The 22,827-nt window shown below is 56.8% G+C and overlaps 7 protein-coding genes across 7 annotated transcripts; 3 read left to right on the top strand and 4 right to left on the bottom strand.

Moving 5' to 3' along the window:
• Positions 1-309: 309 nt before the first annotated feature.
• On the top strand, positions 310-829 carry IUM83_18958 (RNA binding protein; the record flags this gene model as incomplete). The annotated part of the gene is made up of 2 exons (XM_067943983.1): positions 310-732; positions 818-829. The coding sequence occupies 2 exons, from the start codon at positions 310-312 to the stop codon at positions 827-829; spliced, it is 435 nt and encodes a 144-aa protein (XP_067779851.1).
• Positions 830-4,171: 3,342 nt separating this feature from the next.
• On the top strand, positions 4,172-8,356 carry IUM83_18959 (putative UDP-N-acetylglucosamine-peptide N-acetylglucosaminyltransferase 110 kDa subunit; the record flags this gene model as incomplete). The annotated part of the gene is made up of 2 exons (XM_067943984.1): positions 4,172-8,108; positions 8,181-8,356. 2 exons carry the CDS (start codon positions 4,172-4,174, stop codon positions 8,354-8,356), a joined length of 4,113 nt encoding a protein of 1,370 aa, XP_067779850.1.
• An 81-nt stretch (positions 8,357-8,437) lies between these two features.
• On the bottom strand, positions 8,438-13,036 carry IUM83_18960 (Histone-lysine N-methyltransferase; the record flags this gene model as incomplete). The annotated part of the gene is made up of 7 exons (XM_067943985.1): positions 8,438-8,512; positions 8,589-11,385; positions 11,449-11,655; positions 11,734-12,153; positions 12,227-12,283; positions 12,373-12,940; positions 13,021-13,036. 7 exons carry the CDS (start codon positions 13,034-13,036, stop codon positions 8,438-8,440), a joined length of 4,140 nt encoding a protein of 1,379 aa, XP_067779874.1.
• Positions 13,037-15,692: 2,656 nt separating this feature from the next.
• IUM83_18961 (putative nuclear cap-binding protein subunit) lies at positions 15,693-18,461 on the bottom strand (the record flags this gene model as incomplete). Its single annotated transcript, XM_067943986.1, has 2 exons — positions 15,693-17,270; positions 17,337-18,461. The coding sequence occupies 2 exons, from the start codon at positions 18,459-18,461 to the stop codon at positions 15,693-15,695; spliced, it is 2,703 nt and encodes a 900-aa protein (XP_067779875.1).
• A 177-nt stretch (positions 18,462-18,638) lies between these two features.
• IUM83_18962 (Major Facilitator Superfamily (MFS)) lies at positions 18,639-20,102 on the top strand (the record flags this gene model as incomplete). Its single annotated transcript, XM_067943987.1, has 1 exon — positions 18,639-20,102. One exon carries the CDS (start codon positions 18,639-18,641, stop codon positions 20,100-20,102), a length of 1,464 nt encoding a protein of 487 aa, XP_067779876.1.
• Positions 20,103-20,583: 481 nt separating this feature from the next.
• IUM83_18963 (nuclear autoantigenic sperm) lies at positions 20,584-21,789 on the bottom strand (the record flags this gene model as incomplete). The annotated part of the gene is made up of 1 exon (XM_067943988.1): positions 20,584-21,789. The coding sequence occupies one exon, from the start codon at positions 21,787-21,789 to the stop codon at positions 20,584-20,586; it is 1,206 nt and encodes a 401-aa protein (XP_067779877.1).
• A 162-nt stretch (positions 21,790-21,951) lies between these two features.
• Positions 21,952-22,816, bottom strand: IUM83_18964 (vesicle-associated membrane protein 7b; the record flags this gene model as incomplete). The annotated part of the gene is made up of 2 exons (XM_067943989.1): positions 21,952-22,341; positions 22,421-22,816. The coding sequence occupies 2 exons, from the start codon at positions 22,814-22,816 to the stop codon at positions 21,952-21,954; spliced, it is 786 nt and encodes a 261-aa protein (XP_067779870.1).
• Positions 22,817-22,827: the final 11 nt, after the last annotated feature.

Genomic DNA, 22,827 nt, shown 5'->3' on the forward strand with positions numbered 1-22,827 from the left:
ACCCAGCTTGGGATCTGAGATCTAATCTCAGATTCTGAGTTGAGTGGTCTGAGATCGAGGTCTAGCCGCGAGGCTATTCCCTGATTTTGGAGCCCGCATCGCCACAGGACGATGTCGGGATTGGTCGGCAAGGAGATTGTGACGGAACACTGGCTGTGCATGGAGGTGCCCAGCGAGTTTTGGGGAAGCTCCATCAGCATGACAGCGGAATGGTTTTCCATCGAGAATGTCGAAATCAGATTGCGACGTGTCTTTGGTGATCGCTCCAAGAAGGAAATCAACATGCTCACGGAAAAGTAGCGTCCCGTCATGATCAATGTGGCGAAAAAAATCACGGGGAAGAAACGCAACCAAGTTGAAGTGACGAGCGCTGAGCCTGGTAGCTGCTTCTACTGCTTTGAGGACGGTCATCGTAAGAATGACTGCCCGACTATGGCGAAAGATCGCGATCCGAAGAGACTGGGTGGAGCGTTGTTCCGCTCGAACATCCGGGCGGCTTCGAGTGCGAAGAAGAAACGCTTGATGGCGGTGAAGGGGGGACCCACTCCGAAGAAGAAAACAGCAAGCGAAAAGGGCTCGGAGATGACGACGGCGAAAGCCCACGCCTACGACCAACAACTGGCGAACGCAATTGAGGACGCAGATGAGTTCGCGTTCGACGAGAATGTCCCTGTGAGTGAAGGAGAGGAGGCCGAGGACAAGGCGTTCAACCCGATGGACATTGATGCTGAGGTAAGGAAGCATTTTGGAGCGTACTTATCCATATTGATGGAATTAGAGGTAACTGATGATCTGTGGGTTATTGATACTGGAGCAGGACACGAAGTAAGGCCCAATCGATACTTGTTCAGTAGTCTGGGTCGATGGCAACCTCACATCTTTGAGTACGGGAACCGGGTACCTTATTGAGTACACTGCAAGGCACGGTGAGATTTAGTATGCTCAAACCACAGGATTACTATGGTGATATCTCAATAAAGAATGTTGCCTTTCATAAGGAGTGCAGTAGTAATCTGCTAAGTGCATAGTACCTTCAGGCAAGTGGTGACCAGAGACCTTAATGTATATGACTGCAGTGGCTAATGGAGTGCCAGCAGCCCGACTCGAAGGCAAAACGCCATATGAGGCCCTATATGGGAAGAAACCGAAGGGACTAGCATTGAGAATTTGGGGTAGCAAATGTGTGGCGATGCGGGCTCCAAAATCAGGGAATAGCCTCGCGGCTAGACCTCGATCTCAGACCACTCAACTCAGAATCTGAGATTAGATCTCAGATCCCAAGCTGGGTGAGGCGTGTGTTCCTCACTCTTGCAATCCCTTGACTTGGTTCTTCCTAAGGCTACGCTGTGGGCCCATACTTGCGTCGGCCACACCAGCTGCCTCCGAACTCGACAGTTCCCAGATGCCCCCAGACGAAGCTTGCTCCTTGCTTGGAAGGCCCTTGTACGCACGTGCGAAGTCCGCTGTGTCCCGTTTTCTTGAATATAAACACGTTCACTCCACACACACACTTAGTCCACTTCTCTTTTGAGGCCCTTGGACTCTGGGCCTTAACAGCCTCCTCCTTGCTCAGCGACTCCGGCTTCGAGTCGCTTCCAGTCACGACACTTCCTCCGGCGGCTCAGACTGAGAGCCGCACAACGGTCTTCACTCGCCCCTCAGACCAGAGTGGCCCCGAGAGTTGGCTCGGTCTGAGCCCGCCTTGATCCAGGGTTCTCGCTCTGCACCCTGGGACTTCAGCGCACCACGCCTTGATGTAGGCGACACAGCGAAGCTGGGAACCACTATCCCAGACTATTCGCGCCACACGGATACCACCAGCAACCCCAGAAACCACTATCCCAGTTGTTGCTCTGCCGAAACCTCAGAGCGGAGCACCTTCCGCCTTAAAATATGAAGCACCGCCAGGAAACCAGCCCACCAGCAAGGAAAACCAGCAAAACCAATGTCCCGCGTGTGGAAATACAACAATGAAGGCAAACCGGGCCGAAACACGAAAAGGCTTGGTTGTTGAACTTGAATTTATTTGGAGTTAGCTGAGATTGACCGTAGAACACTCGTAGCGACTGCACTTGGCCTTGCGCGCGCCGCCGGGGACAGAGACTTGGTCCCTGTGAAGCAACACGCCCGTCGGCGCAAAACGAACTCCGCAGCTTGCGATCTTCGGGGCAACACAAACTGTGCTTATTATCATGCACATGCACATACAAAGGGCCTATCAAGTAAGGGTGCAAACATCTCCTGGGTACACCTTGAGCAAGGGTGAGACACCCACTAAGCTACTGGCTTGGTGGCGCCCGTGAATGCGCGTCGCTGCTTTGGCGTCCTTCCATTGGCCTGTCTGGATCAGTCATCACTGGGTGCAAATCAGTGATATCTTGATTACGCCAGGATCTTGTGGCCGGGATTGACCGGACTTGGTCTGTCGTCACCTGATTACACTGATTAATCTGGGTACAAATCAGGTGTAATCCGGATGACGCCAAGATCCTGTGGCTCCCGTTGGCCCAAATCCATAGGCGACTGGTCAGGCCGAATCTTGTGTGCCTGACACCAGGGGCCGAAAAGCCACAACGGGGCGACCTTTCAGAGTGACCTTCCAAGCGGCAACCGCCAACTTCAAAGAGCAACTACCGCACCTCCCAGACCGGCAATGTAGCCATCGCTTGTGTACCCACTTCATATGCGAGACCACGAAGTCGCACTTCAGGCCCTGCAGGCACGCCGTAGGCTCTTAGTCACGTCCTAGGCTCGGAGCGTCAGCTGTCTTTCACCAGTTTCCACTTAACCTCACGAACATCGTGCATCCAGGCACCAACTTGCGCCCACAATCACCGTGTCTCAGTTTTGACGCGAGTTGAGGGACTGCCGGGCTGAAAACCTGAGCTGGGAGCAAAAATACGATATTGATTCCATATCCCGTCTGTTCAACCAATTTGACATGTCTCAATTCTGGCTCGAATTCTGGGACTCTGAGGCTGGGAATCTGAGCTGGGGGCAAAATTACGATGTTGACTCCATATCTCAGCTGTGGCACCCCAGAGCCGAGATGAAATCAGACGCCGCACGCGACGCCCTCTTCCCAGACCCCAGACTGCACATCTCAGGGTCTGGTGCATAGGCAAACCCCAGACCGAACTCCAAATCACGAAGTCTCATACTTTTGCCATCACTCTCAGGTCTCAGAACTCCGGGCATTCCAAATTGTGAGGTCACCAATCTGAGACCTGGGTCTGAGACTTAAGCAACCATGGGGCTTCAAATCACAGACCCAGAAGGCCCGGGCTCAGCTCTCCGCCCAGAGTCCGACTCAAGGCCTGGAACCTCAGATCTGTGGCCTCTAGGGCGATTCTCAGACCTCAGACCTCAGACCTCAGACCGAATTCAAATCTCAGACCTGGGGGTCTGGGGTCGCTGCAACTCGACGTTCGCAGAGCTCAGTTTCCAGATGTAGCCAGCACAACTTGAAGTATGTACAAAACCCAGACTTGGGTCAAGAAATATCCACGTTTCAAGTGACATGTGGTCGGTACGTGATAGGGTTTGGGCTTCTGACTGATGGGTCCTGGCCTAGAATTGGCTCGGACCTCGTCACAGCTCTCAATCCTCATTGTTAGATACCAAAAATCGCTCAGTCGGTTTTGTAGCTTACGACTCGGCATATCGGTCCGTCAAGCCAGCGAAGTGGTGGAAGCTGCTTGGATTTATTGCCGCGTCTCCACAACACCCAGACATGACGAACCGAGCATTCAGGGATCTCAATGTCCTCGGCTACGCGACGAAACTTTCCGACGCGCAGCAGAATCCGGTGCAATGAGGTCGGTTGTGTTCTTGGCAAGCCGTGCCAGATAGCGACAGTAGGAGTTCTGATAGGTGTAACGACCCATGACAGTGTTCTCTCGAATCTTGCGGACTTGGTCCTTTAAGTGCTCCCAATCGTGACCCTTCATGGTGGTTGTATTTTTGTCTGACTGATGTCTTCTGTGCGAATCGCAAATTGCGATCGTCACCGTTACGTTTTTTTTTTTTTTTTTCAGAAAATGTCGGACGATACGTCTGACTCTTTTGGGATTTTGGGAACGGAAGTTAGTGTGGGCCACTTTTGCTAGTCAATTGCGATCTTCCACCAAAGGTCATTCAACAGTCAACCTACTGTGTCATTCGTGTATCAATGGCACCCCCACTTGCATGTCTCGCTCTCTTCCTGTCCTTACGGTGCCTCATCGACCCCTCCGAGGCCGCCACAGTGCTGGTCGTGACCCCCGAGAACGAGGCCTCGCTCACTCTGGCCGCGCAGCTCTACCGCAAGGCCCAGGACGCCTCGGAACTGCCGGACAAGGAGCGGCTCTTCCGAGAGAGCATCGACGCGTACCCAGAGCTCGCGCCAGCGTACAACAACCTGGCCATGCTGGTGCTCGAGCGTCACGGCCGAGACGAGGCTGTGCAGCTGCTGGAGCGAGGGCTGCAGGCTGCCGAGGCCACCAACGACCGGGAGAACGTGGCCAACATCCACAACAACCTCGGCTTCGTCACGCGCGAGTACGGCAAGTGGAGCGTCGCCCACTCGTTGGCAGCGCTTCGACACTTCGACGCCGCGCTGGAGATCGATCCGGAGTTTACCGGGGCCCTGTACAACAAGGCCTCGGTGTTTTTGGCTCTCCGGCGCGATATGGAGTGCAAGGAGCTGCTGCTGAAGGTGTTGGAGCTTGAACCGGACAACCGGCAAGCGCATCTGGACCTGGGACGGATTTACTTCGAACATGGAGATCTGGAGAAGGCTCTGCAGCACGAAGACCGAGTGATTGAGATGGCGATGACCACCAAGCAGAAGCTGGAGGGCATGCACAACAAAGGTGTCTTCTTGAGGGAATACGGCTTTCTGGCTCGGGCGCTGGACGTGTACAGCCAAATGCTGGCGATTGCGTCGGTGGAATCGTACGTGTTGGTGGATATAATGAACGCTAAGCGGTTGTTTTGCGACTGGAGGGACATGGAGGCGCTGGAGAACCAGGTTGTGGCTGCCGCCCAGAGGCAGCTTGACTTTGAGATGCCGGAAGAACCCGTCCAGTTTCTACCTTACGACTCGACCCTGCTCAAGCTGCCAGACAACTTTCGCAAGACGTTGGCGATGAGAGCTTCAAAGCAGTATGAGCAGCCCAGCACACTCGAACTGCTGCCGTTGCCGTGGAGGGAGAATGAACCGACTTGGGATCGACCACTGACGCCTCAACGCTTGAAGGTTGGCTACCTAAGCTTTGATTTCCGTGATCACCCCATGGGCCACCTAACGCTGGGACTCATTGAGCAACACGCGGCGTTGGCTCGGGGTGTCGATACAATTTGCTATTCGTACGGCCCCAACTCGGAGGCCTCTGCACCGTGGCGGCGACAGTTTGAAGAAAAGTGCGGCATGTTCAGGGATCTTCTCGGGATGTCAGACCTCGAGGCTGCTCAGGCCATCGGACTGGATGGAATCGATGTGTTAGTGGACCTCATGGCACACACAAAGGGTGCGAGACTGGGAATTCCATCGCTACGCCCGAGCCGAATCACAGTCAACTATCTGGGGTATCCCGGAACCATGGGATCCACCTTCACTGATTTCGCAATGGTCGACAAATCGGTAGTTCCGCCTGAAGTTGCTACTAAAACCATGAGTGAACAGGTCGTCTACCTTCCGCACACGTACCAAGCGAACCGTTATGAGGTTTCAATCGCCTCGTGCGGCGCTGATACCGAATGTCAGCGAATGAATCGCTCCCAACACAGCCTACCTACTGACGCCATGGTTTTCTGCAACTTCAACACCATCAACAAAATGGAGACCGAATCGTTCTCCGTCTGGATGAGTATTCTGAGGCAGGTGCCGAAGAGCGTTCTCTGGCTGCTGGCTCCGTCCGGTGAAGACGCTGTTCGAGTCATGGAGTTGCTGAATGAGCAAGCTATGGCGCACGGCGTACTTCCGTCAAGGATCATTTTTGCTCCGCGAGTAGACAAGCTCTCCCATCTCGCACGAGTTACAGTGGCTGATCTCTTTTTGGATTCGTTCATCTACAACGCGCACTCCACAGCCGCAGACGCTCTTTGGGCTAATGTCCCCATCGTCACCTTCTGGGGAGACACATTCCCATCGCGCGTAGCCGCGTCGCTGATCCAAAAGGCAATTCCATTCCCGGAACTTATTTCGCACAGTGTGAAAGACTACGAACGTATTGCTGTTCATCTCGCCAAGACTCCAAGTGTGTTGCGACACATCCGCAGTTTACTTGCATCCCACTCGCTGACATCACCACTTTTCAACACGAAACAGACTACAGAAAGCATTGAGACAGCGTATGAGGTCATGCACGACGTTGTCAACCGCTTGCATCCATTCACGAAAGAAGACAGCAGCTCCCGGTTCCAGTTGATCATCCACCCCGAGCATACTGCAAAGGCGTTCGATAACGCTGAAATCGCCTACGCTCGAGTAGACAATGCATTGAGGCAAGGCATTTCGCTCCAGGAATCGGGGGATTATATCGGAGCTCGGCACGCTTACTCACGCGTACTACGAGCGACCCCAGGCAATCCAGACGTCATCCATTTGTTGGGAACGATATTCTATCAGACTGGAGAGTTGGAGCGCGCCGTCGAGTACATCACGCGAGCTGTGACTGCGAACCCGCATGTGTCTTGGTATCATTCAAACTTGGGCGTGGCCTATGCAGCGCTGGAGAAGCTTGATCTCGCCGAGGCGGAGTTTCAACTTGCACTGCAGCTTGATCCGGCTAATCGCATAGCGATCTCGAAGCTCGGCGAGCTTTACACAGCCCAGAAAGCTTTCGACAGAGTCGTCGAACTCTACGCCACGTACGGTGAGGCTGCATACTTTTTTACAGGGAAGACAAGTGCAAGCCAAGAGGACATCGAGAAGGCCTACCTGGACTATTTCGAAGCGCTTACCAAGACTGGACGATCCTTGGACGCTATTAAGCTTCTGGAAGACGCGGTCCAGCAGCATCCCACGCTCTTCCAGCTCAGCTACAACCTAGGAGTAATGTACAACGAAGCAGAGAGGTACGACGAAGGAAACCAGCGTCAGTTTGCAACCGTGCTGGCTCAAGGCCGCTACCTGTACGAAACGAAAGGCAAGCATTTCAAGAAAATACCTCGCCCCGAGCACAAAGTGGTCATCGCGTTCTACTGCCACGAGTACGGGCAGGAGTGGTGGGAGCACTGGGGGCCATCGTCGCTGGATACTGGTCTGGGCGGGTCCGAAGAAGCTTTGGTATTCCTTTCTCGTGAGCTACAAATGCTCGGGTACTGGGTAGAGATCTACGGTGACCCCTCCCCACAAGACGTCTCCACGCTTGACCAAGCGGACCAAGATGTCGTCCGCTGGTATCCGCACTACACGTACGACGTGGATGATAGAGGAGTCGACATGTTCGTCGCTTGGCGGTACCATATCTCGCTGGCTATGGGCAAGACTGCTTGGAAGAAGTTCCTGTGGATGCACGACCTGCCGCAAGAGGATGCGAAGCGGTCGACCGAGCTGCTGAACAACGTTGATAGAATTTTCTGCCTTAGTGACTTCCATGCGTCCATGTTCCCCGAAAGGCTGCAGTCCAAGATCACCGTTCACACCAATGCGGTCGATCCTTCATTCTTCGTCGACGGGCCGAACCATGCGGATCGACTTGTCTATGGCAGCTCACCATCACGAGGACTGTACGCGGTGCTTCAGGCTTGGCCGCGTATCCGAGAAGCCATCCCCACCGCCGAGCTCTCAGTCTTCTACGGCTTCAGACCAGCGTTCATCAAGTGGGGCCATTCGCACATGGCCAACTTCACCGTGTGGATGGCCGAGATGGACCGCCTCCTCACTGAGACTCCAGGCGTCCGCTACGTGGGACTGGTCAACCACGCACAACTGGCCAAGGAGTACTCGTACGCCGGGTTCTACCTGTACCCGACGACGTTCTCGGAGACAAGTTGCATCTCACTCATGAAGGCAATGGTGAACGGTGCCATCCCAATCACCAGTCGATTCCCTGCCTCAGCGCTGCCTGAGACTGTCGATGAATTCGATCTCGGTCCACGAGCCCTACAACAAAACTCAATCGGTGCGTTTAGACATCTCCAGCTATACGCACACGTGTGCGATGGTCCCTCTAACCCATCGCTTCTTGACGCAGTTGCCGACTCGGAATGGATGGAGCTCTGGATACAAAGCATCGTCGACGCCGTGCGCGACGAGCAACAGGCATTCACGATACGGCATCGCATGAAGCGGTTTGCACGCAAGAAATATCGCTGGGAGCATATTGCACTGCAATGGCATCAGGTGATATCCAAGCCACGCTTTCCGTGACCAGCCATAACAAAACAAGTGGGGGTCTGGGAATTCATCTCCAAAGTTTGTGTATATTGCCTGCTAGCACCCTTCCATACCTTACAGGTTCAGTTTTGTGCGGCACTTCTTACAGTACCAGTCATCTGCGGGGACAGCGTCGAGCTTTGCGCATTTCTGTCGTTGACAAACAAGCAAAGCAACAAGTTAGTATATAGCACAAATACATGATATCGCAATGGCGAGGACGCACCAGATGGAACACGCGGTCACAGCCCTTTGTGCCGTCCTCTGAGCCGCAGATCACATGCGAGTCCAGCCGGATCTTGTTCTTCTTGCAGGCCCCACACGTCTGCAGGTTGCACTCGTTGCAGAACCACTCTGTATCCGGAATATCAGCCAGACCGATACAGCTGACATGGAAAGCGCGAGGGCACCCATCACAGCAGAGCAGCTCGCCTCCCAAGCCACAGACACTGCAGTCGACATCCCACTGGTCTTCAGGAGCCTTGGGGCCTGTGTGATTCTCAACGTGGGCATGCCGCACTGGAGACGACTTGCTCGACGCGGGGCGAGCAGATGAGGTAGTGGACACCGCAGAATCGGATTCAGCGCCACTTTCTTCGGACTCCGAGTCATCAGACTTCGCTTTGCCCAGCTTGGCTTGTTTGCGAGGCCGACGCCGTGATGTTGGCGAGTTGGAGCGTCTCGGCCGCTTCAACGCAGCTTTTCCATTCTTCTTCGCGCCATTCTGCACTGGGAAGACAGGTTTGACGGACGTATCACACTCGTGACAGAAGATTTTGCCGCGAGGGATACGGCGCAGACCGATGCAGGAGTAATGGAACACGTGCGGGCAACCGTCGCAGCACAGCAACTCGCCGCCTTCGGTACAAATGTAGCAGTCTTCTTCCCACTCGTCTACAGACTCGCGTGTAGGACCGTCGTCATCTTCAGCATCCTCAAACTGCTTTTTCTTCTTGACCGCACGCTCCTTGCGAGATCGCTTCTCCTTCTCGCTCTTGGCACGCGTTTTCATCGCATCTTCATCCGACGCATTCAAGAAGCCCAACACCTCTAAACGATGCACCAACGACGCCAACGCAGTTGCCATGATAGCGACCGTTTTGCCACGCTTAACGTTTTGAATCCAGCGCTCACGGCAGTATTTGGACGGCCAGAGCATCGTGCCGTCATCAACTGCCATGACTTCTTCTTCCTCCTCGTCGTCGTCGTCTTCGTCACTCCTGTCGTCGACCTTGTCGTGTTCCTCACTGGGGTTAGTGGCATCCTTGCTTGCGTCAGCTGCATCGACTGGAGCAGTAGCAGATGCCACACTCGCAGGAGCTTGCTTCGGTTTGGTCTGCGCACTCATCAATTCGTTTTCTAGTGCCAACAACGGGGCAGCGAAACCTTCAATTGTAACGATGTCTTCCAGAGATTTTCGCCACGCCGCACCACCGTTTTCAATGCGGTCAGGCCAGGTGGAACCAAGGGTGCGTAGACACTTAGAAATCCAGTCTTGCGACTTCAGCAGGTCTTCGCGGAACGACTCCACGTTTGGCTCCGCATGCTGGACGGACTTGCGCTTCGTATGCTTATCGTTCTTCCACTGGAGGAACTCTGTAGCTTCGTCCGTTGGTGTGCCTGATGCCCGTTGTGCTTTCTTCTTGGCACTCTCCTCGTTCAACAGATCCGAAATTAACAAGCCAGGCTTCGAAACAGGCATCTCTTCCGTAATTTCGTCCATGTGATCGTTCAACGCTGAGCGAAGGTGAGCCTCACGAGGGACACGCTCGTCGAGAGCCTCCATAAGCGAGTTCACCTCCGTTTGGGATGAGTAGCAGAACCACGTAGCATTACTGTCGTCGTCTTCGGGGATCAGTCCGTCCCTGGGAGAACCACTTCTAGCCAATGAGTCGTATTTGCGCTTGACCTTATCGGTGGGACCAGGTCTCTCCACGTAAATTCGCTGGAGATCACCGCGTAGAATCCAATACCTCAGCTGGTCCCGGTCTCGTCCGATGGGCTCCGATCGCACAAAGTGCTCACGAAGCAGTGCATTGAATTTGCGCTTCTTAATCAAAGCTTCTTCATCGCGAGCGGCTTCAGCATCAAGAATTTCCAGAACGTGTGTCGCCGATACAATAATGCGGTCCGGAAGGCCACACTCCATGCCCTTTTCAATAGCACTGCGGAGCAGTGTCGCGTCCTTAGATGTCAGTCCGTCAGTGATACCCTTCTTCGCCGAAGCTCGCTTCCGCTCAACCTGTTCCTGCATTTTTTGCTTGCGCATTTTCACTTCCGCTCGTTGACGGAGCCTTTCGCGCTGTTTGTCGAGTTTCTTCCTCCGCGCGATATACTCGTGTCGAGTAATGAACTCCTGTATCTGAAGCTTTTCTAGCTCTTCTTCATTTTTCGCCAAAGCCTCCTCACTATACGCAAGGTCGTCTAAGTCCGAGTCGCTAGCCGAGCCAGTGTCTCCATCGAAATCGCTCTTAGTTTCTTCGGTACCATCAGCCGAATAGGCATCCCCATTAACCCGACCCTTCTTATCGTTCCCCAACCAAGACTTCATCGATGTCTTATTCGACTCCACGATATTTGCGAGCTCCGCGCGCTGCTTTTCACGAAGTTTCTTCTCGTCCTCGAGCGTAAGCTTTCGGTCGATCATGACATTTCGGTTGTACTCCTTTGTACCTTGGAGCGTCTCATTCAGGTGCTTGGCCAGCAGCCGACGTACTTTCTCTGTGCCAGCAAAGCGGCCAACGAGGAACTGCAGCAACGCCAACTTGTACTGCACCTGTAACGACGGGTAGTCTGTCTCCTGCAGAGCTCTGAATGCGGCTAGGAACGATGATGTCGAGTGTGCTGTGTAGCGAGGCACAGCAGAAATCAAACTACACAAAATAGACGGCCAGGTGAGAGGAGTGAGCATCGAGCGAGTAGGCACTCCCACAGTCAGCGGTGCGTGCTGAATCTCGTATCGGTATCGCTCGCTGTCGTCGATCGAGCCGCCTTCATCATCGGAGACATAGTCCTCGTCCTCTCTGCATCATACACAAGCATATTAGCTATCAAACTGAAGAAAAAAGATGATTACAATCCCGTACCTGTCCTCCAAGATCTTCTCCAGCAAGCACATGTGGATCTCAGTCAGCATCGGCGAGTACTTCGGGTGCATCAGCGCGCGACTGAACTGGTCAATTGTGACGTCCGCGAGCTCTAGAACGGTTCGGAAGGCGTAGATGCAGTCCCACACAGCCAGCATCTTGCCAACGTACTTGGCCGGAATTTCCGCAAAGTTGCACGGCATCGGTCTGCACAGACGACAGCAACAACAACAAAAATCATCAGTGAAATCTAAAAAGACAGCGAGCAAATTGGTTGCAACGTACGTGGGTTTGTCGGGGCGCGAGGTGTCTTCCATGACCTCCCGCGGGATGTCGTCGATGCCGCGCTTCTTCTTGTTGAGCGCGTCCTCCTTCCTCCTCAGCGCGGCGTCCTCCTTCTCCAGCTTCTCCAGCTTCTCCTTGGCCGCGCGCACGGTCTGCGCCAGGTCCTCCGCGAGCCTGCCGAGCTTCTCCTCCTCCTTGTCTTTGTACTTGATCTTCTTGCGGCTGAGGATGCGGTCCTGCATCTCCAGCACGCGCTTGGCCTTGTGCTCGATGGCCTCCACCGACTTCTTGGCCAGCGCCTCCTCCTTCATCTGCTCGGCCTTGCGGCGGCGCGCGTCGCGCTCCAGCTTCTCCGTCTCGCGCATCACGCGCGCCTTCTCCTTCGACTCCTTCTTCAGGCGACGGCGGTCCAGGCACTCACTGGGAAAAGCGGCAACACGTTAGCACCTTCCTACCCAAATTCTCTAAAAAAAAAAAAGGTAGAGCCACGTACGTGCACATTTTGCAGTACCACTCGCTGTCCGGGATCATGTCCTCCGACATGCCCAAACTGCAACAAAACACAAAACCCCGGTTAGCATTAGCCTAACCAAAAAGTTCCCAATTTCTCTAATCATTGCAACAACAAGAAAAACGTACCAGCTCATGTGGAACGCTCGCGGGCAGCGGTCACAGCACAGCAACTCGCCGCCGTCCTTGCAGATGTTGCAGTACCAGCGGTTGTGGTCCGCCCAGCCGTCGTCCGCCGTCTCGCCGCTCTCGTTGCCGTCCTCGTCGCCCGAGTGGATGGGCGTGTCCACGGCCACGTCGCCCGTGGTGGCGACGCTCTCGGCGTCCTCGTCGCTGTTGTTGCACAGCTCCACGACGCTCAGCATGTGCGGCGGGTCGGTGGCGGCAACTGGGTCCCTCGGTCTGAAAATGGGCGGGTTTTGCCTGGGTTCCCCTTTTTTGCGGACCGCTTTGGCGCGCGCTTTGGGTCTGCCCGTGTCTCGGCTGGAGAAGACCGACGACTGGATAATGCGCGCCTTGCCCGTGTATTTGGGTCTGCTGGAGGGCGGCGGGGGCGACGCTGGAGGAGGTGGCGGAGGCGGAGGCGGCGGCGGGTATGCGCCGAAGCTGCCGGGGTAGGAATGGAAGTGGGCCTCGCGCCCATAGGCCGACGCGGACCCATAGATGTCCAGGTCGCTGTCTCCGTCGCTCATTTCCGCTGGAGGTCAGAACAGGTTAGAGAAAATGGGTCCGCTTTTAAGCTAGTGTTAAACGTGCGTGAACGAGTTTTTCACGTACGTGGAGACGCGTCCAGGCGCCGCTAGAGAGCGAACCGCGGCTCGATGCGAAGAGAAAAGAACGTGTACACACGCAGCCACGAGGAGAAGAGGCTTGGGGGCGCCACGCTGGCTCCAAGGCGCGGCAAGTGGAGAGGCAAATGTGGCGGGTCGCTCGCTCGATTGGAATTGAGCTCGAAAAAGCCCCCGCCAAAACGGGCTCCTGATAAGTACGTTTTATGCGTTACACATCTGTTGTTGGAGGTGAGGAAACACAGCTTTTGTACTGGATCAAGCGTTTGGTGTGTATAATATGATAGAATTAGAGAGGTGTGGCTGTCATACTTTATCAGCAGGCTTGCGCGGCGGCCACGTCCACCCCCAGCCGCTAGCCAGCCAATCTTTTCTTCTCTCGCGAGTGGTTACGTGGGTTCCTGCTCGCTTCCGCGTCCGATTGCAACCACGGACCCCAAGGTTCAACGGGATTGGCAGTATTACCCAGGCGAGCATTTTTGGTGTCGGCGAACTAAACTAGGGGGGTATTCAACGAAAACTTCAACTTCTCGTTGCTTCGATGCCATTGAATATACATTGGCATCGGTGCCCACTCACACCCAATGACAAATAGCGGTGAACGGACGTCGCCAAGTGCTAGCAGTAACAGGCGAGTAGCAACCGCTGGTGACATTGGTCTACACAGAGGCAATTGTACTCTGTACTGGATGCATTGTTGATGTTGTACATTTCAGCGATTCGTGAAATCGCCTCGCGAAACCGGCCCGCGGCAACAGGGATGTACGCTAACTTGCTCCTTGCACTACCGACTCGCCTGCTAATACAGACCCAGCACTGTTGTACGGGTCCCTGCGAGTGGTTGGCGTGCTTTTGACCATTTCATGTGCGAATGCCATTCCTTGTTTGGTCGAGCTCGAAACCGTGTTCGCCATTCCGGATGCGTACATAGTTTCACCTGAAGGTGAATTAGTCGCTATTCAAACGCTTCCGCGGTCGTTGTGTCGCCTGGCTCGGTGAATTGACGATACTCGATACTGACAGCAATACGAGTCTTTATTCACTGTTGACAGCGTGTCCGGGGCCATCAATTTTGTGCTCGAATATTATGCAACACGTTTTGGATGGCGGATTTCTGGATACGAGTTCGGCGCGATCCAATGCACTTACCTAGTACGTATGAGCTCTGTGTAGCTAGAGTCAGCAGGAGAATGCGAGTGTGCCCCCATGTCTGGCCGTACCGCTTTTAGCAACGGACGATGTTCCCGAACCTTCAATCGCGAAAAGTATCCGAAAAACTATTATCTATTTCGTGAGATTCATGTTCCTCTGCATCCGAGCCCGCCGCCCTTCTTGCCCCCGCAACCGCGAGGCCAGTGCGAAATCTATAACTTAATTGGATATCTGCAGCTACACAGCATGCACTGCGAAGCAAAGTTCTACCAGATAGGACGCTTGATGTATGAAGTTTGTGGGAATGCAGTATTGAGATATTATGAGGAGTGGCATCGGGACCTCTTTTTCGGAGGTTCGAACTTCCTAGGCGGTGATGGAAAAAATCAGGAGATGAACGGCGGGGGGCAGAGCGCGAGATGCAACAGCAGCCGCAAGGCTCGGCAGGGGTTTCAGCTCAGCCGGCTCCGGTTCGCCAGTCCCCCAACATACAGTGCAGGTACTGTTAAATTTGATATGGCTACATGAACTCTCTCATTTGATTATCAGATTTCGCTTCCGGTTATGCCGATGGCATTGATGCGGTGGACTCATTTCCGATGCCACCATACTCATCGCAACGGGTAAGTATTGTTGCCGTGAAGGATGAACGAGGTGATAGTTAGGATGTTGGTCAACTTCTACTTATCGCAACTAATGAGCCCGCGTCATAATGATTGCTTGTGCCACGCTGATAGACATGATGGGGGTGGTAGATTTATCGGCGCGATCGTTTCTCCGATGGTTTTCACGTTGACAATAGAAATGCAACCGTGTCTGGCTTCAATTTGTTTCGGGAGTATTGGCTCTTTAGGTTTGTGTCCATGCAGTTTGACCACCTCGCAAGTAATTTTCTCTTCGATGCCCAGGAGTTCTCTAGTTAGGGGATCTTACCTACGTGTTCATTGATGGGACTATCAACGCGAGGGCGTCAATCACCTGCAAATGTCCTCGCTGCCTCAGTCATCTGAAACAGCATAAGTTCATCTTAAATTGTTTGAGGTAGGCCGGTGGACTGTGTCAACAGAACTATCTGGGATAGTTGGTACTGCCTTTGGGCAAACGTTGAAATCCCAAGGGTCCACACTGTAATTCGTGTGAGTTTTTTATCAACAGAACAACAGCAGAAGCAGAGCAGTGTTGGTACTGGAAGATCTTGCAGTAACGGTCATCACTCTCCAGCATCGGCCAATCAAAATACGCAGATATACAGCACACAAAACGCTCATACTAGCGAGTGAAGGAGGGACGCATGAAGCTGCATCGATCCTCTCCCTGGCTCGTTTCAAAGTGACCTCCTCCCAAGGCCATACATTGCCGTTGGGTCAGCGTATCTAAAAGATTGAATCAAATCACTTCAACTTTGGGGATACATGGGTATATTTGCTGAAGTAGGACGGAAGCGAGACTCCTGTGGTGCCTTGATTTGCTTGGCTCTCTGTTCTAGTCAAGTTGTTCGCTGCGTGGAGTTTACGCGCTGCGGTACGAGTCGCGGACCAGCTGGAAGACCTTGGTGGCGTCCACATCAGCCGACGCACTCACGCTGAAAACCTCGAGCTGCAGCTCGTCGAGAGCATCTTCGAGCGGCACACGGAACCGGAGGCCGACAGCCTGCATCTGCGCCAGCGCACTGCGATACCAGTTGTCACGCGGGTCGGAGCCCTCGGCGTCGCACTCAGCCTTGTGTTCTGCGATTACACGGTTGAAACCACGGAACAGGAGCACCAGCAATTGCCGCAGCTCGTCCTGGAGACGCTTGCGGCCGTCCTCGAGCGCTGCGACGTCGGGCATGTCTTCGTTGTCCCGGTCGTCTGAAGATCTAGGTGCCGACGCCTGCTCCAACTGCATCGACTTGGCGCCAATGGCATCTTGTACGAATTTCAGCGTGTCGTTCAGGATCTCCCACACGTACGGCCAACTATACTGCTGCACGGCATCAGGCGTGAACACCCACGTTACGATTGTGGATGGTCGGAAGAGACCTTGACGCAGCATGGCATTCAGGATGAGACCAATATGCTGCGGCGACTTGAGCCAGACGTTAGCCACGGTCTTGACCAACACCAGCTCATCGGCATCCATCTCCTCTGCCGGCTGGTCCTCGCCACCGAAGAGTTCATAGCGCTTGCCGTACTTCTCCAGCAGCAGACGCATGTGCGTGAACGTGGCTGCGCCAGCCTCCAGGATGCATGTCCATACAACCTCAATGGCTTCTGCGCGAGAAATCTCGAGACGAGGAAGCTCTTCGTTCAGCCAGGAGCGCAAAGCGGAAGCGGGCGGGTGGCCCTTGAGCTTAGTCGTCACGGACTGGTAGAACTCAGACGCAGGACTAGATTCTTCAGCCGCTGCACCAGCAGCATCTTCCTCCTTCACAACCTGGAAACGGATGCGGGGCTTGGGAGCCGGAGGTAGCAGCACATGGAACTCAGCAGGCAAGGCGCTTTGCATGTGCTGCAGGTACGAGAGACGTACACAACGCTCGATAACGGCACTGACAAAGAGGCGCTGCGGGTCGTCCTCGCTGGCTTCCAGCACGTACGACCACGCCGCCCAGCGCCACTTGAACTCGAAGTTCGACAGGAAGTGGCTCAAGAGCTGCACGAACGAGTCAACCGCTGCCGCGCGCATGGTAGGCACTTCACGGAACAACAGCTCCACCACAACCGCCAGAGCTGGGGACACGATCTGCGCATCCGTCTTCACCATGTGATACAGCACTGAGCAGTAGTAGGCCAGTTTGGCGTTCGCACTCTCACTCAGAGCTGCCACCAGCAGTGTCTCCACCAGCAAGTATTCCGTCCTCACAGGAGTAGCTCCTTCAGCCTGGGAGGGAGCAAACTTCGCGTTGTACGCGCGGCACAGATTCAGCAGCAGTTTGGCCGCGATAGCAGGCTTCGGGTGCGAGGTCTCCAGCGCGTCCACGAAGTGGCTACGGGTAATGAGGTACGAGGCCGGGGGCAATGTCGCGATAGCAGCTCCAGCAGCACCCGATTCGTCCGACAGGATGCGGAACCACGTCGTGTACGCCGGGATCTTGTTCGCATCAAGCTGCAGTTGCAACAACAGTTAGCATCTCCCACACCAGCCTCAACAATGGCAGATATGCATGCATACCTTGGCCAGGTCGATCGAAAGAGAGACGGCCAGCGGGTGGGTCTCGGCCTGCTCGAAGTCCGGCGCGAAGACGTCCTGCGGGTGGTTGATGCCGGGCAGTTTCCAGGCCGCGGCCTTGTCGTCTCCCTCGGCACTGCGGATGGCATTGAGCGCGTCCCAGACCTGCGACAGCGCGTCGCTGGACGCGCAGAGCGCCGGCAGCTCGTCGTCGCTCTCGGGCCCCCAGAGCAGCTCCAGCTGCAGGCGGCGCGTGCGCCAGGACGACGCGCCGGCGTCCGCCGCGCGCGGGTTGCTCTCCTCCTCTCGGTGCGAGACGTACTCTCTGCAGCGGCTGAGCAGGCTGTCGAACAGGTTCTCCGCGGCGCGGGCCAGCTCCTTGCCGCTGTGCAGCAGCGCGTCCAGCACCACGGAGGCGAAGAAGTCCTTCCAGGCGGCGGCGTCCTCGCGCGCGCGGAGCGACGCGTGGGTCTCGTCGTCGGCGTCCCAGTTGTCGGGCGTGCACAGGCCCTGCAGCGCGTCCAGCATGGCCAGCACGTCCTCGGGCCTGCACACCTTGGCGGCGCAGAGCTCCGCCAGCAGGCGCACCGTGAGGCGCACGCGCGTGGCCACGGCGGCCACGTCGGCGTCGCGCCGGAAGGCGTCCGTGTCGGGCGTGTCGCCGTCGTCCAGGCGCTCGAGGCGCAGGAAGTCCACGTCGCGCTGCAGCGAGCGCGCGGCGCCCGCCGCCACCTCGCGCCCGAAGGCGGGCTTGCGCGCGTTCACGAGCCCCACGAGCGTCGCGTACAGCGCCGTCTTGTGCGCCAGCCGCGCGGCGCCGCGCAGCACCAGCGTGGCCAGGTGGCCCAGCTTCACGTCCTGCGCGTCGGGCTCCAGCTCGCGCAGCAGCAGCTCGCTCGTGCGCGTCAGCTGCTCGCGCTCCACGCCGTCGCCCAGCTCCACCACCGCCTTCTTGGCCAGGCGCCAGGCGCGCGCGCGGTCGCTCTCGCTCACGCGCTCGCGGTCTCCGCCGCGACGGTCGAAGCGCCGCGACCCGCCGCCGTAGCGGTCGTCCACGCGCGAGCGCTTGTAGCCGCCCTCGCGGTCCCCGTCGTCGAACGAGCGCTTGCGGCTCGGCCCGTAGTACATGGCTCGCTGCCTATTACCTCCTATAGACCTGCAGACACCGCCACTGTGAGGATTGGCCCTCACAATAGTATTTATATTTATTGGGACACCGCGCGCGCTAAGTGCGAGGTGGTGTGGCGCACGTGAAAGTGTGAGCTTGAAGGGCCGTTGACACGGATACCGGTATCCTACCTACCTATGGGGCGGCTGGCGTTGACGTTGCTGCTGCTGCTGCTGCTGCTGCTGCTGCTGACGGTGTGGACGGCTGCGAGCGGCGATGGGGATGGCGGAGGAGGAGGTACGGCCGCGGACGTGCAGCCGGGGGCGAAGCTGCCGGTCGCGCGCACGTACCGCACGGCGTACGGGACGCACTTCGCCCGCGCGTCGACGTGGCCGCTGCTGCTGGGCGTGCACGTGCTGGTGGTGGTGGGCGGCTTGCTGCTGCTGTCGGTGATCCCCGTGCGGTTCGCGTCGACCGAGAAGCGCGAGGCGCCGTTCGTGCTCTGGTTCGGGGCGCCGAAGAGGGATGTGAAGGTCGTTGGACGCGTCGAAAGACACGACGAGAAGCAGCAGCAGGGGAAGGTGGAAGAGCAGAGAGGAGAGCCGGTGGGCTCCGTGCAGACGGAGAGCTTGTGGCAACGAGTCTCGGCGTGGCTGGAGCACACGCTCGCGGGGCTTTTTGTGGCCTCGCCAGCGCCAGCTCGGGATAACGACGCGCGCTATAGGTTCCATGCGGACATGACGCAGCAGCTCGCGGCGGCGAGTGCCAAAACGTACGAAAGCATTGCCGTGTCGACGGAAGACATCGAGCCTTCACAGTGGCACGGACTGTCGAAGGGAACTGGGCACTCGCCACAGCATCTACCGAGGCCGCCGAGCCGCGCCAGCATTTTCGCTGGCGCTCCCGCGTCACCGCCGTCGGGGGCACGACTGCGGCGACAGGGCAGCACCACATTTAGCGAAGCAAGCTTTGGCAAGGCAGAAGCTCTTGCCCGCCGCGCATCGCGCGAGAGCTCTGGACCTGGTGGGGTAACGACCAAGGAGGATTTTATTCGCGCTGCGTATCGCCGTCAGTCGATGGAAGCGCGAGTTGAAAAGCGCGAGGCCTTGGCGCAAGAGGACGTGAGCTACGAGAATCTTGGGGACGAGGAAATCCGCACGTACGAGTATCTTGAGTTTCTTCGTGAGCTGCTGGATGGACTTAGCGTCAAGAAATTGTGCCAGAAGAGTGGGCGCGTCGTATCGAGGACGCTCTACATTACGCCAGATATACTGGTGGTGTTTTGGAACCCCACCGGCACCTTCAAGCAGATGAGAACGAAGAGCAGTATCCATACAGAGACCATCCAAGAGGTTTTGACAGGAATTCATGGGAGTCCCAGCGTGACTGCCAAGTCGACACCTGAACGTGACGCTCTTTGCGTGTCCATTCGATGCAGTGACGGAAAATGGCTAGTCCTTCAGTCAAAAACCGAGGCTATGAGGCAGCGTTTGTTCCTGGGCTTCTCGCGTCTTGCTCAGGAAAAGCAGGAGCAGGACGCTGCTGCAGCCGCTGGGCCGGAACCGACCATTCCTGAAGTCGAAGAAGAAGAAGAAGAAGCGGACGAGTACATCGAAAAGAAGGAGAGGCAGGTGCAATCGAAGGCAGCCCCAAGCAAGTGACTAAAAGCCACACGCAGGCAGCTACAACGTCAAGAGTTGAGGTTTCATCTGAACGACGGATGGAACAAGGGGCAGAAGGGCAGGGCATTTACGAGGAGAAGGCTCCTCCACCACCGTCGGAAGACATTATCCTTCAGTCTGAGCTTCGTTCGGTCCGAGCAAGTTACGAAAGCCAAGCGAGTAAAGACGACCAAAAGGAAGCTGCTCAAAGCGCTGGAGGGGACGATGAAGCAGCAACAAGGGGGAACCAACCATTCCTAGAGCTAAAGCAGGAAGAGGAGAAGGAAAATAGGGAAGAAGACAAACACAAGACGGAGGTGACACCGCCGCACGCAGCTGATGAAGTGGATATCGACAACGACCCTGAACTGAGTCGAGAGTAAGGCGGTGCGGCACCACAGCAGAAAAGAAAACAAGTGCAAGCATGGCTGTTTCTTCTCGGGTGTGTATTGCTGCGTGCTCGGTGTTAATAGCCGCCACTTTATTTGCTGTCGGCGGGTGCCGAGGTCTCGTTCTTCTCCTCTGTCTTGTCCGCTGGAATCTCCGCCTTCGCCTCCGTTTTCCGCTTCTTCACCACCGGGATCATGTTCACCGCCGGGGCTGCAGCAGCAGACGAATCGGTCTGTCCGAACCCGATCGTGGTGGTCGCCTTCTCCTCGTCCTTGGCCTCCTTGGCCACCGCTCCGGCGATCGTCTCCTTGATGCCGTCCACCTTCTCCTTCAGCTCCAAGTAGATCTCCAGGTACTCGAGCAGCGTCTTCTCGTCCTCCTTGAGCTTGTCCTTCTCCTCCGGCTTCACGCCCACGCAGCCCAGGAACTCTTGGCTCAGCGCCTCGGGCCGCTCGCCCTTGAACTCCAGGCTCAGCGTCGCGTCCTCGGCCGCGGACGGCGCCTTCCTCTTGCCCTTTCCCTTGGGCTCGGCGGCCTCGTCCTGCTCCGCGCTGTACGCGGGCACGCGTGCGTCCACGAACTGCTGCAGCCTGTCGCCGCACTTCTTGGCCACGCGGTGGAGGTTCTCGGCCATGACGCGGCCGGCCATGACGTAGTGCGAGAGCTCCTCGTTGGGCTCCCGGTCGGCCTCCTTGTCGGCCGACGAGTCTCTGTAGATGCAGGCGATGGCCAGCTGGCAGTACAGGTCGGCCAGCTGCGTCGTGTCCTCGGCCTGCGCGCTCCGGAGCAGCTTCCGGCGCAGCAGCAGCGCCTTCTCGAAGTCGCTCTTGGCCTGCTCGAACTGGTCGCTCTCCAGCCCCAGGTCGCCCAGCCGCGTGTACACGCGCGCCAGCTGCGCCTCCACGGCCGCGTCGCCCGGGAAGCGCGAGTAGATGACGCGCGCCAGCTCCATGACCTCCCAGGCGGCCTCCAGGTCGTCCGCGGCCTCGCGCGCGTCCTGCTCGCCGTCCTCGCCGCCGCCGCTGGCCGCGCCCTCCACGGCGCCGCCGAACAGGCTGGCGGTGGCCTCCGTCAGGCTCAGCAGCGCGTGGCCGTACTCGTAGTACACGGGCGCCACCGCCAGCGAGTCGGCCTTGCCCTCGGCCTCGCACAGGGTGCGCAGCAGGTCCTCGAAGGCCACCACGGCCTCCTCCAGCCGCTTGTCCTTCAGCAGCGCCACGCCGCGCAGGTAGCGCGGGTCCGCCAGCGTCTGCTGCAGCTCCTGCTGCGTCGCGGAGGGCTCTGCTGTCGTCGCCATGGCCGTTAAGTGAGCTCTGGGTAAAATAAAATAAGACCGTGGTGTGGCGCACGTGAAATAGCAGCGAAGAGAGGGCGGAACGTTATATAAGCTTAGAGGGATTATGGTAACATGGCTACATGTACGTTGCAGTTGGCCATGGTGGGGTGGCGAGGCGAGCGGCTAGAAGGCCCGCAGCAGCCGGGTTTTGGAGGAGCTGGAGCTGGAGCTCTTCTTGAAGACGCCCAGCGCCGCGAGGATGATGAGTATCACGAGGATGAAGCACACGGTGAGCAGGATCGTGAGCTTGACGTTCTTCCACCACATTTGCCGGCGCAGCTTGCGCCCCGTGTTGCGGAAGACCTTGGCCTGCTCGTTCAGGTCGTTGGTCTTCTGCTCCACGACCTCCATCTTCTCCGTGTTGGACAGCACGACCTGGATGTTGTTGTGCATGACGGTCTTGACGCCGTCCACCTGGTGCATCACCTCCGACAGCTTGTCCACCTTGGTGCGGTCGTCGTACGTGGCGGCGATGGACGCGAACAGCTTGGCGCAGTCCTTGTCCAGCCCGTTCTGCATGGCAACCACAGTACAACATCAGTATCTAGCTGCACTTCTCATGCATACCTCGGGACAAGCAGACAGAACGCACCTCTCGACAGGTCAGCGCCTTGGAGCCAAACTTGGGCACGACCTCCTGCTGCACGGCCGAGATCATCTGGAAGGCCAGGCGGATCGGGTAGTCCTTGGCGGTGATGGCGGCGAACACGAGCTCGTCGTTGTTCATGGTGAAGTGGAACTTGTTGGGGTCGCAATCGAGCGAGTGGCGGCCGTTGGGCGTCACCTGCGTCTTCCACGTCGGCGCGCGGATCACCTTGCCCAGCATCTCCTTGAACGTGTTCATCTCGGCCTCCCCGCCGCGCGCCGGCTTGCCGTCCGACGAGTGCATGTAGCAGGCCACCACCACTTTGTCCGTGGCGCGCGCGATGGCCATGAACTTGATATTGTCGCGCGTCAGCGACGCCGACGCTGCAGTCGGCGGTGCCATGGTGCCAATCG

The sequence above is a fragment of the Phytophthora cinnamomi genome (assembly GCF_018691715.1).
Source record: "Phytophthora cinnamomi strain GKB4 chromosome Unknown Contig132, whole genome shotgun sequence".
NCBI lineage: Eukaryota > Oomycota > Peronosporomycetes > Peronosporales > Peronosporaceae > Phytophthora > Phytophthora cinnamomi.